General features: G+C 44.9%; 1 protein-coding gene across 1 annotated transcript in view; it reads right to left on the minus strand.

Moving 5' to 3' along the window:
• The window catches only part of ATP2A2 (ATPase sarcoplasmic/endoplasmic reticulum Ca2+ transporting 2), a 59679-nt gene extending 40952 nt beyond the window's left edge, over positions 1–18727 (minus strand). The window contains exons 1-4 of the mRNA XM_048514499.1: positions 18498–18727; positions 16748–16765; positions 16571–16653; positions 2289–2393 (exon numbers count right to left, since the gene is read on the minus strand). Coding sequence (XP_048370456.1) covers positions 2289–2393; positions 16571–16653; positions 16748–16765; positions 18498–18615 — 324 coding nt within the window. The 5' untranslated portion in view covers positions 18616–18727. The remainder of the gene's footprint in view (positions 1–2288; positions 2394–16570; positions 16654–16747; positions 16766–18497) is intronic.
• Positions 18728–19362: the final 635 nt, after the last annotated feature.

A 19362-nucleotide genomic window follows, 5' to 3' on the forward strand; every position in this document is an offset into this window, starting at 1 on the left:
GACAGATTCCCATACAGCCATACATTCAGAAACGACTCTATCTGGACCCTCCCTTTTCAAATATTTCTTATGCCCAAGTTTTCTCCTGAATACTGAACAGTAACAGCCTTGTATTGTCCGAAGAGCTTTTCAACTGGTTGTTGTGGGTTTCCAATTTAATAATGGCGTGGCGGGCGGATTCAACTGGTTGTTGTATTAAGGTTTTCGGGGCTGTGGCCGTGGCGGACTGATTCAACGCTGATTGTTAATAAGGTTTTCCGTAACGGCGAGGTGCTGCGGTAGATCTTGCTCCTAATGTTTTGCCTGCATCTGTGGCCAGCATCTTCGATATCGGCCACAGATGCAGGCAAAATGTTAGGAACAACATCTATCAGACCACAGCCACACAGCCCGGAAAACCCACCACAACCAGTAACAGCCTTACTTATACAGACCACTCTTCCATCTAGACCAAAAGACAACTGTGGGTGTGGCTGTTGGGTCTTCCATACTGTGTGGCCACAGTATGGTAGTTTTTGCTCCTAACGTTTCCCCAAAAAACTTATCAGACTACAGCCACCCAGTCCAGAAACAGCTAGTTGATTTCAGTCATGCAAGTCTTCGACAATACAACTTCGACAATACAATACAACTGTGTTGAAAGTCTTCAACAATACAACAGTCATGAAAGTCTTCGACAATTTGTATGCAACACACTGTAAAGGAAACTCATAATGGAACAGGGAACACTTCAACTATCACAGCTAAGGCTGGGGCTAAACTAACAAGCTTCAACAAGACTCCGTTTTGACATCTGTAGTCGGAACTATATTTCACAACTAAATACTTTAAGAGTACCTAGGATGAAATGGGAAAAAGGAACTATAACAAAGTCAAGACAGTTCCAGGTTCCGATTGTAACCGAGTATGAAGGAAAGTTTGCCGGTGATCCAATTATACGCTTTACTTGGTGTTAACACTAGTAGCCTCTATTCAACCACCTTGCAAAACAAGGCAATGCTATTCACACTCAAGCACAGCAAATTGTCCTTCTGCCCCAAGCCCTGCCATGACAGGACACAGTGATTCCACAGGGCAAAGTGAGCAGGTTAATGCTGGCCAGTCCGGCTAAAGAACTCTCTTTCTATGTACTTTCAAAGGCTTTCAGGGTTGGGATCAAGTGGCTGTTATGGGTTTTCTGGGCTGTGTTGTCGTGGTCTGGGAGTTTTTGCTCCTAACATTTAGCCCACAAATGCTGTCAGACCACAGCCTGGAAAACCCACAACAGTCAACTGTCCTTCTCCCAAGGCAGAATTCTGATCAAAGTTCAGTGCTCGTGTGCAAGACGATATGCAAATGCTGCTTATTGCAACCTATCAGATTTACAGGCCGGGGAGACTTCAGTGACACTTTTCTTTGCCACGACTTCTGAAAGCAGGTGTCAAGGCAGACGGGAGGCGAAATGAAAGATCCCCGGTTTGGCAAGCCGTTTTTCGCACTCTGCATGCAAAGGGCACAGGAAACAGGAGGAAGCACCGGAGGACACGGACCAGCTGTTTTAATACAGAGGTCTTCAATGAACATGGCAAGAATTTGAACTCAATTTAAGAATGTACGATGCTTACGGCAACAATCTGGAAAAAGTTACTTCAGATACACCAAAGACCTTGGGTATGCTTAATTAAATGTTTCTTTTCATTAGCATGCACAATACAAATATGGACTCCTAAAAGAAAAACAGAAAGACCTTACATCTTGTCTCTTTTGCATTCCAAAACAGACTTAGCTCTCTAACAGGAAACTTGAAGTCTGATCATCAGAATTCAAATATTTTATATTTGCTTTATTTTATTTGTCCAAACTATATTATTGTATTTCTTTGAATCCATGAGGAAAAAAAGCAGGACAGAAATATTCAAAAAATTGATTCATGCAGTAGTTTCTCTCTTCCAAAAGAAGGCTGCCATGAAGCGTCTGTAGGGGGGAGAGAAACGGGGGAGGCTGCGCTTTAAGGAAGCCAAGTCCAAAGCTTCCTTGAGTGCGCTGAATTAGTTAATGGTTCCTTGGATCCTGGCCAATTTAGAATGCACAGCCTTGTTCTTCAAGAATTGAGAAGGCACAATTTGAAACACCTCCTCAAAATGATATCTAAAAATCTCACAGCTTCCTTCTACTTTTACATCACTGAATAACATATGGCAATTTTAATTCAAAGCTGTTTTAAATTCATATGTGCGAACAGCGCCCTCACTGCAACAATACTTGTTATAATTTTCTAAGGTTCAACATTACGAGGAGTATCTGCTTACCTGCCATACACCCACGATTGCATTAGCAACTAATATGAGTAAAATTACAAAAGGCTCTACAAAGGCTGTTACTGTTTCTTCACCTTCTTCAAACCAGGCCAACACCTGCAAGAGAAATCGGGAGTTAGAAAACATGTACACAATTAACTGGTGTTTTCTTTAACATACTACAATCATCTCAATTTCAGAGACAATTTATTCTCTAGTAATGAGGCATTCTTCTAAGAGTCACTGCATCATTTGGATCACTTAAATCACAATTTAGATGTCAAAAACAAATTCCACTTCACACAAGTAGATTCCCTCATTTGCATCTTTTCAAACAGCTTGCAATTTGCACATCTAAGACACTGGCAGGAGATCTTTTTCAAAACAAAGCTTAAATGTTTATCTTTGTAAATAAAGCTTAAATGTTAGATATACACAACCACACCAATTTATTGTTACCCTTTATCCTATGTTTCTTCAGAGCAGTGCATACAACCATGTAAGGTGCTACAATTAAATTCTCTGACTTAATTCTCAATATTCTTACAAATAGGGTTTTGTTTTTTAAAAAGTTGGTTTAATCATAGTGCAAGAGCTTGTATTATGCTCAATTTGGGATTCTGAAACTGAATCATGCTAGTGCTTATCTATGGTAAGATACTTTCCCCATCTTCCAATCTTCTGCTTTATCTAAAATTCAACCACAGCTCCATCCTTCTCTGTATTAAAAAACACACCACACACAACACAACCAGCTTCATCATACCTTTGACTACTCATGGTGCTTTACGTACAATTGATGATTAAAAATGCATTTTGAGCATCAGGTAATTGTTTAGAAAGAAGCTGCTCTCAAAAATGAAGTACTGAATGAGGAATGAAAAAAAGAATGAAGTTGGGACTACCAATGTGAATTTGAAAAAAAACTACAATTGCTTTGATTTTGGGAGGGGATCCACACTGCTATTACAGGTTATTTAGACCCCAATACCATTTCAGAATTCCAAAAATTCTGAGGTATATTATTTTCAGCAGGGAACTCTCTCTGGTTGAGTGGGGGGGGGGGGGGGGGCCTAGAGTGACTGTTTCAGGAGAGTGAAACCTATTTCTGCTTGTCGATTGAAAACCAATCAAATTTCAAGTCAATGGATCAAGAGGTCCAGTTCTACAGGTCCGTGAACAAGATGCCTTGGTCATTTTATTTGCCTCTATTGTTTCCAGGGGGTGGGGGGGGGGGTTTCCTATACTTTCTGCAAGGCAAAGAAGCCAATAGCTAAACACACAAGAGCAACCACCAGCCAACAGCTTCCAAGCACAAACAGAACCAACAAGCTCAACAAAACCAATGTCAGGCAGAACTAAGGGACAAGATGGCAAGTACAACAGAACCAATGTCAAACCCAAGAATCCAGTCATTATAATTGCCCAGTTGTGATCTCCTTAACATCTGATCCCACTGCCCGGGAGAGCCTGCCTTCCCACCTTGGTGCCCAAAAGATCCTGTTGAGCTAAAAAAAAAAATAGGCCCAAAAGCCTTAACATTCCAGCTCTGAATAGTCAACCCAAATTTCAAGATCCTATTACCAGTATTCCAGAAAACCTGAATATTGTTCTGGGTATCAGAAAATATTTTTAAAAATAAGAGTAAAAACTTTTGGATATGTATTCGTCCGCGAAGCATCTGAATTTACATCCCTAGCTGGGTCTTTCTAGTGGTTCAGCCGTGGAGACCGAGTGCTATAGAACAAAATCCAGATAAACCAAATAACTTGTAGAATTTATTTATTTATTTATTTATATTTTAGATTTATAGGCCGCCTCTTCCCCGAAGGGCATTTCGAATGACTCAACAACTATGGTACTGTTTATTAACAACAGCGTAACTCCCAACAACATAACGTAAACATTAAAAACTCCGACGGCCAGCAATTTACATATAATGCAATTCAAAACAATCCAAGCCATTCAACCCGGTATAAAACAGTTTCAAACAGGCTCCCGTTTACCTAAGGCTAAAAACAAGGGAAAAGAGGAAAGAAGAAAGGGAGGGAACAGGGGGGCCCAGATGGCGTCACAGCAGGCGCAACGGAGATGACAAAGATGGAAGTTCGGCAGAGGTTCAGTGGGGGGTGCAGTGAGAACAGCGGCCAGCCTCTCCAAAGGCCCGGTGGAATAATTCTATGTCTTACAAGGCCCTCACCGTGAACTCACCAAGACTCCCGCAGGGCCCGGACTGATAAGGGGTAAAGGTATTCCACCAGGCTGGGGCCAGAGCGTAAAGGCCCTGGCCGGAGTCGCAGGCCAGCCGTGACATCGTCGAGCTGGGCTAGGGGTAGCCAGCAACAATTCCTGCCACTGCCGAAGCGCAGTGGCTCTATGTCGGGACATGTAAAGGGGTGATCTTGCGGTCCCGTAGATATGTAAAGGAGCCCCATGCCGCTGTAAAGCGTCTTAAAGGTTATTACCAGCACCTTGAAGACGATCCGGAACTCCACTGGGAGCCAGTGCAGACGGCGTAGCACAGGGGTGATATGGTCTGAGCAATCACCACCTGTCAGTAGCCGTGCCGCTGCATTCTGGACCAGCTTCAACTTCCGGATCAATCGCAAGGGAAGGCCCGCGTAAAGCGAGTTACAGTAATCTAACCGCGAGGTGACTGTCGCATGGATCAGAATCCCTCTCAAACACTCTCTACGCAAATTTCTTAACTACTTCCAGCCCTCCAAGGCATTTTGCACACCACCAGCCATTTCTTGATTCAGCATAAAGTGTAATTTGTGTAAGATTCATTGAGAAAGTTTAAAAGGTGAATCCAGGGGAGAAGGCCTTCTTAGGGCTGAATGACAAACAAGGTTGGGAGATGCCCCCTGGGAGAACCAGTGAAGCCCTCTCCCCCCACGCCTCAGCCCAATTGTTGGGAAATGCACAGTAAATCTGTTCACATGAGGGTTTTTTTAATGGTAAGTTGCAGCTGTGAGAAAGGGGGAGCACAAACGGGATCAGGAAGGAAGGAGGGGTTTCGACCCTTTCCTCCTGCAGGGCAAACAGCAGCTGCACAGGGCCAAGTTAGAGGAGTCAAACTGTGCTGCAAAAGGACACACAGGCGCACTCTGTGTGCTCCCCCTGGTGAGGGGAACAAGGACTGGGGGCGGGGAGAAGAAAGAATCAGTATCAGGAAAGCAATAGGTGGGAACAGGAAGAAAACCCCTTCCCCCACTGTGCTGCCTCAAGGCGAACAGGAGAATCCCACAGCTGCCTACCGACATTAAAAATTCACTGGAGCCTTCCCTAGTGGGACTCTTACCAGCAGCCACACAGTCACATACCTACATGTTTTCCCGAACACACAACAAAGCTTCGAAGTATCAAAGCAGCTTTACAGAGAGATGAATGTTTCAGGTAACGACAGAGAACAGTTCTGAGGACTGAGCCCCTTTTCATCTAACCAGTTTTTGCATGTTCCTCCCACACCACCCACAACCCACCTCAGAGGGACTTCCAGAAGTTGCTGCGATGAGCAAAATGAAAACTCCCTATACGAATGTGCCAGCGGGGGCATTTTAGGTCATGGTCAAAACATCCCGTTACTAGCTTTAGTTTACGTAGTTGTGATTAATCTGTAGTAACGTGGAAGACTTCAAACTGCACAGTGATTAATAAGGAAGGTAGTTACTATCATATTGAGAAACAGGAAGTACACAGTGACTAATCTGAATTCAGTCTCAAACTGAAAGCAAGCAAGAAAAGAAAGGAATTTTCTTTTAAGGTAGCTGTAGCACAGCGACTCCCAAATATCATACTGGAAATTTCTAAATGGTTCACAGAGGCACTGCGAAGAAGGATTACGGGAGGCCAATGCTTCACCAACGACAACCGGGATGGAAACATCTAGGTCAGTTGGAATGTAGCATGGAATAATTCTAGTGAGAAGCTATGTCAGTTCCACGGACATATGCTACAGCCGTTTCCAGAGAACTGTACTAGAGTTCTAAACAGCTGCGTGGTCCTGACCAGAAAAGGTGGAAACAGCTCTCTACTCAGCAAGAACAAACTGCTTGGATCATCTACAGGCAGGCTGGCATTATCCATTCCAAAGTGTTCAGCATCTATATTAGCCATTCTTTATTTTAAACAAGAAAAACAGAAGATCACAATAGAGTGCTCTAAATTGAATAAAACACCCAGTTTACAGTCCAAAATTAAATCTTGACTCTTCTAAAATGGCTGCATCTAAAACATCATTAGCCACTTGATGGAGCTCCAATCACGCAGCTATAACGTAGACCTAAGTAGACACTCAAAAATTCAGTGCTGAAACAAGAGATCAGTACTAGATGACATCCACAGCTGCATTTGCCAGTGAACAGCAACATGGACAAAGTGTTTGAAAAACTGGCCACAGTTAATATGTGGTATCTATAGTTATAAACATCTAGCATTAATACATATTTGAAGAAGAAGAAGAAGAAGAGTTTGGATTTATATCCCCCCTTTCTCTCCTACAGGAGACTCAAAGGGGCTGACAATCTCCTTGCCCTTCCCCCCTCACAACAAACACCCTGTGAGGTAGGTGAGGCTGAGAGAGCTCCAAGAAGCTGTGACTAGCCCAAGGTCACCCAGCTGGCGTGTGTGGGAGTGTACAGGCTAATCTGAATTCCCCAGATAAGCCTCCACAGCTCAGGTGGCAGAGCTGGGAATCAAACCCGGTTCCTCCAGATTAGATACACGAGCTCTTAACCTCCTACGCCACTGCTGCTCCTTTGAATTTGCTTGAATTAATGTAAACAGTAGAGTCTTCTTATGCAATGTCTACAATTTGGTTAAAAAACCCCTCATAGTGTGAACATTTTTATTTTGGAATTCTGGGTTCACACAGAGCTTGGATTTCTTAACATTAAACTACCTGGAGTGCAAGGCACAAATAATTGCCTTAAATACATCAAAAAAACTGAACACATTTTTATCCTGCCCTTACTCCAAGGAGCTCTGGGTGACAAAGACAGTCTTCCTCAACATCACTTTATCTGAATAATCTCTGAAGTAGGATGGAGTGCAAGAAAGCGATTGGCTTAAATTTCTGATGACATCAGGATTTTTGTCAGTTAAAAGCAGGACTAGTGTGTGTGTTTTGCTATCAAGTCACAGAAACAGGGCTAGTGTATGTGTGTGTTTTGCTATCAAGACGTATGTCGATTCTGTAGGGCAGTGATTCCCAACCAGGGTTCTGTGGTATCCTGGGGTACCATGAGCACGTCCCAGGGGTACCCTGACAATGCTACCGCCTGCCCCCCCCCCCCCCCGGAATCAAATGGATTTTGAAGGGGTGGGACGGGGGCGTTTGGAAACCTCATAGACTTCCTTTAAAAAACATTGAAAAACAGCATTGTTTTATTTGCCTAAATTCGGTGTGGAGGGTGGGTAGATTTAAAGGGAGCTCTCCCTTTAAATCCCCCCAAATCCATGCCAAATTTAGGCAAACAAACAACGCGGCTGTCAGTGCTGCTTTCCCTCCCCTCTCCCTGCTTGCCACTCCCCCCACCTACAGGCCAAAAAAGGGAAAAAAACCCTAAAAAATGCAAAAAAAAAATCAAATGAACCTCAAAGGTACCCTGAGATACGAAGAGCGAGGTCAAGGGTTCCATGACGTCAAGAAGGTTGGGAAACACTGCTGTAGGGTTTTCAAGGCAAGAGACATTCAGAAATGGCTTGCCATGGCCTGCCTCTGCATCACGGCTCTGATATTCCTTGGAAGTCTCCCACCCAAATACTAGCAAAGGTTGGGGCTGCGAGTGTGTGGCTGGCCTACGGTCACCCAGCAAGTTTCCATGGCAGAGTGAGGATTCAAACCTGGGTTTCCCAAATCCCAGTCCAACACCTTAGCCACTATACCATGCTGGCTCTCCAGAGAATGCACCCCATCCTAATCTCTTCTAAGTGCTTAAGCATTTGGTGAGATTTTCCATACTATTCAGTTTGTCTTTCATGACCACGAGGATCAGAAACCAGCTCTAGAAAGCAAATAATCCACCTCAAATTCTTCTTTTCGTAACGAAACTGGGGCCGCGCAAGTTTGACATCTTCTGCCAGGTAACGTAAGGCACTGTACACAAAGTACATGTTGACTCTCACAATAAGTGTTAGTCAACGCAGAAAGGAAAGCAAACTTTACCAGCTACAGAAGACAATGGAAATGCAGCTCTCCCTGTCGTGTCAAAATCTCAATCAGAAGCAGTTAAAAGAGAAAGTTGTATAGCCACATACTAGATCAGTAGTGGCGAACCTATGGCACGGGTGCCAGAGGTGGCACTCAGAGCCCTCTCTGTGGGCACGCACAAACAGAGTGCCCCCTTCACATATCTAGGCTGGCCTGGGCCGCTGGGCTCAATTATTAGCATTAAACCTAAGACCTAATTTTGGGGAAGGCAGTGTAGGTAACCCTGTTAAGCGCTGTTAAACCCCACTGATTTTCATGCGAAGGACTAAAGCACGATCAGTTACCTGGGAGTAAGCTCGGTTGCTGGCAATGGGGCATGCTTCTGAGTAAACCCTCCTAGGGTCGTGATTCACCCGTTGGAAGCATTGCACGGTTGCTTCAAAGCAAAGCCAACAACTACCACCAAGCTTACTCCCGAGTAATGCACGCCTCAGAGCCAACCATTTTTTCTAAACTAAAATCTCAGCATTTAGGTTAAATTGCCGTGTTGGCACTTTGCGATAAATAAGTGGGTTTTGGGTTGCAGTTTGGGCACTCGGTCTCGAAAAGGTTCACCACCACTGTACTAGATGAACATACTATGTTCACATTGCATCCCAGCTTACTCTTCCTCCCTTTTCCACATAAGTCAGACCTGCAAATTATTCATTTCTAGTAAAATGTCCCTCTACAAAAACCTCAATGAATATGTGAATTCATTTCTGCGCAGGGATCTCTGATTATTCTTAGTTCCCTTATAATTCTAAGTAGCCATTAAAGCCTTACAATTCTTTCAGGACATCATGATTACTACACCTTCCAAGAGCATAAGAAAATCCAACGGCACTTACAAAATTAGTTTGACAGCATATGAGCTTTCCAAGGTTATTACCGCATTATTGGACACGACATCAAAATGAGAGATCAGCTGATGGAATGTTTTGGAAGAACTTTTAAAGGAACATTCAATAGGAAGGATTAAATGGGGAACTACAGTATACAAGAACAATGTTACTCTCAGCATTTACGGAGAAAGAAGAAATCATCTCTGGTTTGGTCTTCACTGAAAAAGCTTCTGAATAATTTCCCGTTCAGCCACCTCATATTCATACCAGCATTCAAATATAGATTTTGAAAATGGTAACTGCGAGGCGTGATGAAATAAGGGAAGTAAAAAGTCCCAGTCTATATCTGTGATGTACTGCAGCAAATATTTATTTAGGTACCGTTCAGCTGGTGCTGAGTAAGAGAATTGGAAAAGAGGGGCCATCCAGACAGAACAAGGGGGATGGCCTTGCAGAAAGATATTGTCCCATTCTGTGCTGCTTTCTGAAGGCAGAAAAGAAGCTAATTAAACACCAAACACATCCTTCAGAAAGTCTCAGTGTATGAAGTAAGGGTGATGTCCTCCATTTTGAGGCTGCAGTGTTTGGGACTCTTTAGTTTGGAGAGGAGGCGTCTGAGGGGGGATATGATTGAAGTCTATAAAATTATGCATGGGGTAGAAAATGTTGACAGAGAGAAATGTTTCTCTCTTTCTCACAATACTAGAACCAGGGGGCATTCATTGAAAATGCTGGGGGGAAGAATTAGGACTAATAAAAGGAAACGCTTCTTCACGCAACGTGTGATTGTTGTTTGGAATATGCTGCCACAGGAGGTGGTGATGGCCACTAACCTGGATAGCTTTAAAAAGGGCTTGGACAGATTTATGGAGGAGAAGTCAATCTATGGCTACCAATCTTGATCCTCCTTGATCTGAGATTGCAAATGCCTTAGCAGACCAGGTGCTCGGGAGCAGCAGCAGCAGCAGGCCATTGCTTTCACCTCCTGCACGTGAGCTCCCAAAGGCACCTGGTGGGCCACTGTGAGTAGCAGAGTGCTGGACTAGATGGACTCTGGTCTGATCCAGCAGGCTAGTTCTTATGTTCTAACTACAGAACTCGTTCCTTATGCCAGGTTTATGCCCATTTAATATTTTTCTCAAATATTATGCAGTCAGCCAACAGACTGCCACTGGACATTTTCTGACAGATATCAGGTATATGTCATTTTATCAACGTCCTTTCTAAGCAGTGCTGGTGACGACAGTTTTTCTAACTGTGCCGCTGATTAACGGGTACTTTGTTCTGCTGCATGCTTCTGTGCCTTGACGCAATTCCATCAAGATGGCTTTTATTGCCCGTCAGCAGGCTTAAACGTTTGGGGGAGTGGGGTGGGGGTGGCAGAGACAAGATGGATAAAAAATAGCAGCGGAAGCCACGAAGGCAGTCTTATTTGGCTGCCCTGCAAAGCGCTCGCTTGTGTTCGTAAGCCTTCATTATAAACTGCTTAGGTTCCCGAGCTTTGGCGCAAAGTACTATTGGTGGAGCCTAGAAGTGTCACTTTTTTTTCAAGTTCTGAGCCCTGTAACAGATGCCACGCTAGTGTGTGATGGATCGGCGCCCTGGTCTGCAGTCTGTGCTCAGCTTTACCATTCCAGCTGCTCAACTAACCCTAAGTTTAAAGAAAGAAGCAACAAGGTGAACACGTTAGCATAGCAATGCTCATCTCTCCTTCATAGCAAAGGATTGTATGAAAAGGTTGAGTAATCCAACAGGAATGAAAGCATCAAGTACGTACAAACAGAAAGAAGACCGGGGGGGGGGGGGGGGGTTGAAAAATGTATCACTAACATAATTTTTCTCATTTAGTTATGCCATTATTTTGACGACATATTTCCAGAACTGAAGAAGAACGTTCTGAACAGGGATGCTGAGAAGGGCTTTCTAGGTTATTGGTGGCAGTTATACCTGGCAAGCACCTGCCCCAACACAGAACAATAGAGACTGGGGCATGCCCCAATCTTGCCATGTTTCGCTGCTTTCAAGGGCCTCCTCCAAAGTTCAGTGTAACAGATTAAAAAAACGCCTCTAAATTCATGGGGGCAAGAGGCAGGAGAAATCATGGCTTGCTACCAAGGGGAATCCAAATTTATGGATCCCAAGCCAAAGCATTTTGTAACTCTGCCAGAGAACTCTCCTTATCAAAGCTAAGATGTAATACAATGAATAGTAAATCCTGGCACACCTTATTCCTAAATAAATGCTGACTATCACTGCAAAGGATATTTTCTCTTCAACCATGCAAAATCTCTTCAACCATGCAGATTCATGGGTACTACTGCAAACTGATCATCAGCATACTGTTCTGAGTTAATCATGAATTCAAGGTCAATGAAACAAACTTCCTTTCCAAAAAGGTACACTTGAAAGACAGAAAGGATTAGCAGTTCCCTTTTACGTCACTATTCCCAAGTTGGCTTAAGAAATACCAAGTTTATCTTTGACGCAACTACTTTTTAAAAGGTAACTTGAACTGCCTTTGAGACTCCCTCTAATTCATTTATTACTTGCAGAATTCCAGCTTCAAACAACTAACCAGAAATTCTAAAGTAGGTGTATACCTTAACAGAAACAAACTTTGTAACTAAAACAGCCAATTAGTTCATGTTTATCATCTGACAAGCCAGGACCAGACTTAGAATTAAGACAATCAGCAATTATTTGGTCATGAAAGCAAACTAAAAATATTGCAACAATTCCTGTGCAGGTTCAAGCACTGTATGAAAAGTCACAACAGGGATCATTATTAACATACAATCAGTGCTATATAGCTAATGGCTATGACTAATCTTGAAACAAAGAGCATGAAAAGAATACACTAAATCAATAATCCATACATCTACTGACCTACTGTGGAGAAGGGAGGGGGAGATAGTCACTTGAATGAGAAACTATTTCAGAAGCAAGCAGAATACATATCTCATCTATGTTTAATTAAACTAATTCATTTCCCTGTCAAATCTTGCTAGTTTTATTCAATGTTAAGATTGCATATTTAGTACATCTTATAGATCTGACAGTCTCTTACTAACACTATCATTTTTCTCACCCCCTCTAGAGTGCCATCTGGACATTTAATAGCTTGCCAGTTGTACTATGATAAAGCCTAATTTGTCATATTTCATTTGAAATTAAACAAATAAAAGATTTCTTTACAATAGCCTTGACAGGTGATTCCACACAAGTTATTTGGCCATACAGGGAGCTGCCAACCATTCATTCAGATTCTTTCATCTTTCTTCATGATTCAAAGTGAGTCAATAGTCCTCCCACTAAGAACCCCATAGAAAAATGAGGCTGTTAACAGCGGGAAACTGATGAGCCATATTAACTCAGACTGCTCTGTATCTGTTTGTTGCTGAAAAGGGAAAAAAAAGTGCCATGCAATGCTATCTGTTACTTTCCTAGACCATGTGTTTGATCACAAACTACCACAGATCATGGTTTCAGAATGCCAGCGCATATCTCAGTTTTGTCCAAGCAACATATTTGTACTTTTCAGTTTGATAATTTCTAACCAGTAGAGACTCATCAAGCCAAACTCAACCTCAAAAAAAGGTTCCAATTTGCAGAGAGAACTATATATTTTCCAATTTGCAGAGAGAATGCTTGGACTCCCAATTTGCAGAGAGAATGCTTGGACTTACCATCAAATTAACAACTGACCTTTGGCTGCCCCTTAGGGTTTCAAGGCAAGAGATGTTCAAAGGTGGTCCGCCACTATCTGCCTTCATGTCATGACTCTGGTATTCCTTGGAGATCTCTCACCCAAATACTTGCTGGGGGCAACCCTGCTTTGCATCTAAGATCTGATGAGATCAAGTTACCCTGAACTACCCAGGGCAAAGAGGACTACATCAAAGCCCAATTTCAAATAGAGAAACAGCAATTGCTTCACATTGTAGTTCCAGGATTATAATTGGTCTTGTTCACTAAATATAACCAGTGTTGATCCCCCATCAAATAAGCGAGCCTGCAACTATCTTAATATGAACAATGCAAGTCTGGAATGTCACTTCTGAATTTAAACAAAATTAGATCATGCTATTGTTAAAAATAACCCAAATACAAACTGTGGAATGGAAGCCAACACCCATTTTGTGGTACTGCTGCAAAATTAGCATACTCCAAATCTGGTTTTGAATAATCAGAATAATAGACTGTGGAGGAATAACCTTCCTAGTTTTTTTCCAGGAAACACTTTTAGGAAAGTTCCCAGCAAAAACTAAGTTGTGTCATCAGAGCTGTTAAGAAATACTGTTCAAGATGTGGCACGTCATCTCCAAGCCTGAACCTTCTAAAGGTCAACTTCGTGTTGCTTACTGAGTTCTGATGTAACGCTATTTGAGGCCTAGACCTGCCCTATGCAAGCAGAATGCTTTCAGAAATTAGAACCTCACTACACTAATCACCAACAGGCATTCATATCTAATTTAAACCAGCAGTTTCAATCAAGGGGAAGAATCAGCTTCTTTCTTAATTGACAATACATGTACTAATCAAGTCAGGAACTAATATGAATCTATAAAATCTATTACTGGTACTACTTGCCTTCATATTTGTGACCAGGCTAGAGCGTCCCTATTTTCCACCACCCTTTCTAGTGTGCTCCAAGAAATATAACCATTATCTTAAGCTCTAACTTCCTACGGATAAAATTGCCTGCTCATTCAAAATTGGTACTGTCAAACAAAGCTCTCCTTCATAAGGGGAAAAAACTCAGAATGACTAAGCCCCCCGCCTCCGTCTCCACCAAAGCAAAACGTGCCAACCAAAGGTTGGCTATCATGATATTCACATACCAGAACGGAAGCTCCCCCTCCCCACTTTGAAACCGCATGCCAGCATGTCTTGATATGTGAAACCCTCATTGGCTAGAGCAGCCCCAGACGATACCACATAACTGCACAAAGGTTTACCCTCTGTACTGTAACATGAAAATGGCCAAGGTCAGAACGCGACAGGATAGTGTTGGTTTTCCATCTAAAAAATCACCAAGAATATGGAAGTTACCTGGGAAGCTGCTACTTAAGTTCAATGTAATTAGGGAGAAGAATGAATAGGGAGTTCCCCTCCCATGCTGGAGTTTCTGCAGAAGAACTAGATTTATTTTGTTCCTTCCTCCATCACATCTTTTATGGTTCTGAAAAGCTGCTCTAGGAAACTGTGGAACCACCTGGATCCAGCTCACAGCACACACAAGCAGAACGGTCCCTTGAAAAGCCAGGATCTGGAGCGGGTAGAAGCATGGCAGCAAGGATGGCTTGTGCCTGTCTCCACATCCCTGACCTGCTCCCACAATAGCACACCCCTGGGGAAGATGAGCTCTAGCAGTGTCAAGCTTGCCATACTCCAGAATCCTAAACAGTGGCTGTACAGGTCATGGGGAAAGAGATGGTCAGCCATCTTTCCAATGCCTTCCTTGGTCTTCTGATATGAGGAGCTCCCAACCCCAGGTGGCAGGGGAGGTGATGGACAACAGCAGCAGCCTGGACCCTGGGAAGAAAGCAAGCTCTAGGATGCTCATCTTCCTCCCAGTGATACTGGTCTGGGAAGCAACAACTCATCACCTTCCCAACCTATTACACTTCCACCGCCTTTGGGAAGAGGATGGGTTCAAGCAGTGCTATGAGCTCCTCCAGGGCTCTTCAGCGTTTGAGCAGCATGTAGGTCCGTGAAGTGAATTATAACTCTTGCCTTCAGGACCTGGCAGGGGCAACAAAATGCCAGGCCTGGCTCTTTCTGGAACACCCAGATGCAACTCATAGAATCATAGAGTTGGAAGAGACCCCAAGGGCCATCAAGTCCAACCGCCTGCCATGCAGGAACACACAATCAAAGCACTCCTGACAGATGGCCATCCAGCCTCTCTTTAAAAACCTCCCAAGAAGGAGACTCCACCACACTCCAAGGTAGTGCATTCCACTGTCGAACAGCCCTTACTGTCAGGAAGTTTTTCCTGGTGTTTAGGTGGAATCTCTTTTCCTTCACCTTGAAGAACCCATTACTCCTGGGCCTAGTCTCAAAGGAGCTACATTTGAAAGGAAAAACTAGAAAGCTTCAGCATGTGCAAGGAAGTACTAGAGTACACTCAACAGGGGCCTCTGTGAATCACAGCCTTTTCTAGAGGGTGTTTTTTTTTCAGCGTACAAGACACATGCCTCAGTGACCCTCACCATAATCCTGCAAGGTAGGCTGAGGTAACAAGTAGCCTCCTGCCCAAGGGCACCTTGAGCTTGGGGCTAAAAGCGAGTCAGACCTGACTTTCCCAATAATCACATGTAACACTATCTGCTGCAACAAACATAGCCCTCAATAATTTAATCTATTTTCATCTCAGAGAATCTGCTCATTTCTTTCTACTCCGCTTGTCAGGAACATAGGTACCGTGACCTCCTGTGTTTCTTTCATCTTTGCTACATGCCTACGGTCCTCAAACAGTCACACAAAATGCATCACATCAGGCAACAATAGCCTCCTCTTTTTAAAAAAGAAAACAGAATAAATATACATACACACATACATATATATTGAGATCTACCACCACAGTTCCATCCTGCTAATTCTGCATGCAAGGCAAGGAGTTTATTCTACCAGAGGCTGCCCAAAGGTCAGTTACCAAATTTGGTCAACAATGGTGCCATCACTTCTGTCACCGTTCTTGTCACTGTCAAGAGCAACAACTGTCACCTTGCTATTATCAGCAAGGGAAGGCAACTGGAATATTCCCCATGCAAATTCTATTTACAGTTTGCATTGCATCCAAAAAAAGACTTCCAGTCTCAGTTAGTTTCATAACAATCAACTGTGAAAAAAATACCAGCTCACCTTCCTACTGGGGCCAAGGTTAAAAGGCAACACTGGGCGAATCTGCTTCAAGCCCAGGTAAAAATATCCCAGACAAAGATGATAATGCTCATCCAAAACTATTTTTGCATCTAGTTTAACTTATATGCTGTTTGGACTACATATTAAACATAGCTTTCCACTGGGATGATAGAGAGAAATGAAATGTGTTTGTAAGGAAGCATATGAAGGATTAGGATCCACTTTACTGCTTTCAGATTTAGAGATTAAGCAATAGCAACAGACAGGAAATGAGATGCCCTGGCCAAAACTGAACGTGAAATTTCATTTTTCAACATTTTACACAGATCGAATTAAGAACTATATGTCAACACATGCATAATAAATCAAGGATGCAATAGAATACTTACAAAAGATATACATGCTGCCAACAACAAAATTCTAACTAATAAATCTTCAAACTGTTCGATCACAAGTTCAAGTAAAGTTTTTCCTGTCAAGATAAAACATAGGCATAAACTGTAAGATGCCTGCTGGAACAAAGTCAGACAGAAATATTATCACTGCTGCCATAAAAACAGCCTTACCTTCTTCAGCTGGTAGTTCTTTAAGAGGCAATGGTTTTCCAGGGAGCATGTAAAAAAGGGGAGAGAGGAAAGAGTCAGGAAATTCTATCAGATATGACAACAGTACCTCATCACCAATACCTTTTCCCCCCAAAATTGAAGTGTTCGTTCTGTTAAACTAAAACACTGTACCAAAATTTTCTTTAGAAAGGCATATGCTACATCACTGTCACGATGCCTTCTATCAATGAGGCAGGCAGACAGGCTGGCTGGGAGATCAGGCCTCATGCGGTTAAGTATGTTTCAGCAGTAAGCTAGCGAGGTTACAGATTCAGCAAAGTCATCACTAGTGCCAACTCTAACTTCTAATGCAGCTCCCCATACACCGGGGTCAAAGGTTCTGAACGCTTCGCCCCCCCCCCCCCCACGGCCAGACATGGATTCCGGTCTCATCATTTTCCAGAAGGAAAAAAAAAAGAAAACTGACATTGTTATAGTAGCAACCATTCCGCCATTCTGGGATAGCTCTCGGAAACACCCCCTCCCGGTGCTGCGATTCCCTATCTGAAAATGGGTTTTCAACACACAAAACATCCCAATGTTCTTTTCAGGTCTGCTGTTGAGGGTTTTCCGGGCTGTGTGGCTGTGGTCGCGTAGTTGTTTGCTCCTAATGTTCTGCCGGCCTCTACAGCTGGCATCTTCCGTGGCATGTCACGCATGGTAAGAACACAGCCTGGAAAACCCACAACAGCCAGTTGATTCTGGCCCTGAAAACCTTTTTTTTTTCAGATCCCTTTGGAATCCTGTTTTTGAATAAAGAGCCACCTTTGGCAGGGGATGGGAGTTGAGCCGGAAGGAAAGCATGGACCAAACAAAGGTCAAAGAGGAAACACAGAGAAGCACAAACGATAAGGGGGGTGGGGGGAGAAAGGAAACACTATAAAGTCAGAAGTCATCCTCCTTGCTGATAAAGGCTACTGTCCCCACCACCCCTGAAAGGTGAAAAGGAAGTGAAGTTGACAGCCTTGCATGTTGCAAGAACCCCAAGCGGCGTGAAGGAAACCCACGAGGTGGATTCCGAGTCAGCCATCTTCTCTCCCTTTTTTCTTTTATTCCGGGTCCTGAAACAGATGCCGGCTTTTTCCTCCTCTTCTGGCACGCCCGTGCTCCTGCCGCGGTGCAAAGCCTTGAAACGGGGATTGTCGTTCCCGAGGCTGGGATCCCACAGACTGACGTGGGTTTTCTAGGCTGTGTGTCGTGGTCTGGTGGGTTTTCGCCCCTAACACTTCGCTTGCGTGTGAGGAGGAAAAACTGACCAGACCAGGGCCCACACAACCCGGAAAACCCACAACAGCCCTACAGCGAAGGAGAGGGGAAAGGGTTTGGGGGATCCCTGAAGCATCTCCACTTTCCAAGGACAGGATCTGAGGGGGAGGGGGGGGGATCCCCAATCCATCTCCACTTTCCAAGGATAGGATCTGGGGGTGGGATCCTCAATCCATCTCCACTTTCCAAGGACAGGATCTGAGAGGGAGGGGGGATCCCCAATCCATCTCTGCTTTCCAAGGACAGGATTTGGGGGGGGTGGGGAGGTTCCCAAAGAATCTCCATTTTCCAAGGACATGATTTGTGTGTGGGGGGGGGGGGGGAATCCCTAAAGCATCTTGACTTCCCAAGGATAGGTTCTGAGGGGGGGGGGGGATTCCTAAAGCATCTCCACTTTCCAGGGCCAGGATGAGGGGGGGGAGACCCAGCCGGCCAGGCTCCTTACCGTTGGCCCCCCACCTCTCCCGCAGCTTCTTGACTTGCTCGGTGCTGAGGCCGGTGCTCTCGTTGACGCTGAAATAAGCCAGCACTTCCTCCACGGTCTTGGTGTGCGCGTTCTCCATGGCGGCGGCGGCGAACGATTCCCTTCCAAGCCTCCCCGGTCGCTCCTTCCTCTCCCGCTCTTCTTCCTCCTTTGCAGCAGCAGCAGCAGCAGCCTCCTCCGCCGGCCCCCTCCCTCCCTCCTTCCCTCGCCCGCCCGCCCCTACGGACCCCCCCGCCGCCGCCTCCGATTTGTCACCATAGAAAAAGCCAGAGGAAGTCTCGCGGTGGGGGGGGGGGGGAAGAGGGGGAAGAAGCCACGGAAAGGCGCCCCCCCGCCCTGAGGAGAGCCGCCGAGGGGGGGCGGTCCGGCCTCTTATCGCAGGGACCCCCTTCGCCCCTCACCCCGGAAGAGACCCTTTGGGGGGGGTCAAGGGGTGCCTTTGAAGCAGGGCTCCTGTCAGGGAAGGGGGACTTTGGATGAGGGGGGGGTCAAACTGTATCCGGCGCCCCTCCCCCTCCGAGGCTGCTTCTCCCCCTGAGAGGGGACGAGGGAAGACCGTTGCTGGCTGCCCCCGGCGGGTGTCCGTGAGGCCGGCCGGCCGGTGCTTCCTTCCTTCCCCTCAGCGGCGGTTGCCTTCGATCCCCCCGCCCTCCCCGGAGCCGCCTGAGTCGCCGCCGGCCGCTCTAATAGAATTTATCCGAGCCAACTCGCCGCTGCCCCTCGCGCGGCCGCGGCATGTGGACGACGCTGATTGGCCCGCAGCGCGGAGCAGAGGGGGCGGGGCCACGGCCAGGCGCCGCCTCCTCCGCCGTCTTTCCCCTCCCTC

The sequence above is a fragment of the Sphaerodactylus townsendi genome, linkage group LG13 (genome assembly GCF_021028975.2).
Source record: "Sphaerodactylus townsendi isolate TG3544 linkage group LG13, MPM_Stown_v2.3, whole genome shotgun sequence".
NCBI lineage: Eukaryota > Metazoa > Chordata > Lepidosauria > Squamata > Sphaerodactylidae > Sphaerodactylus > Sphaerodactylus townsendi.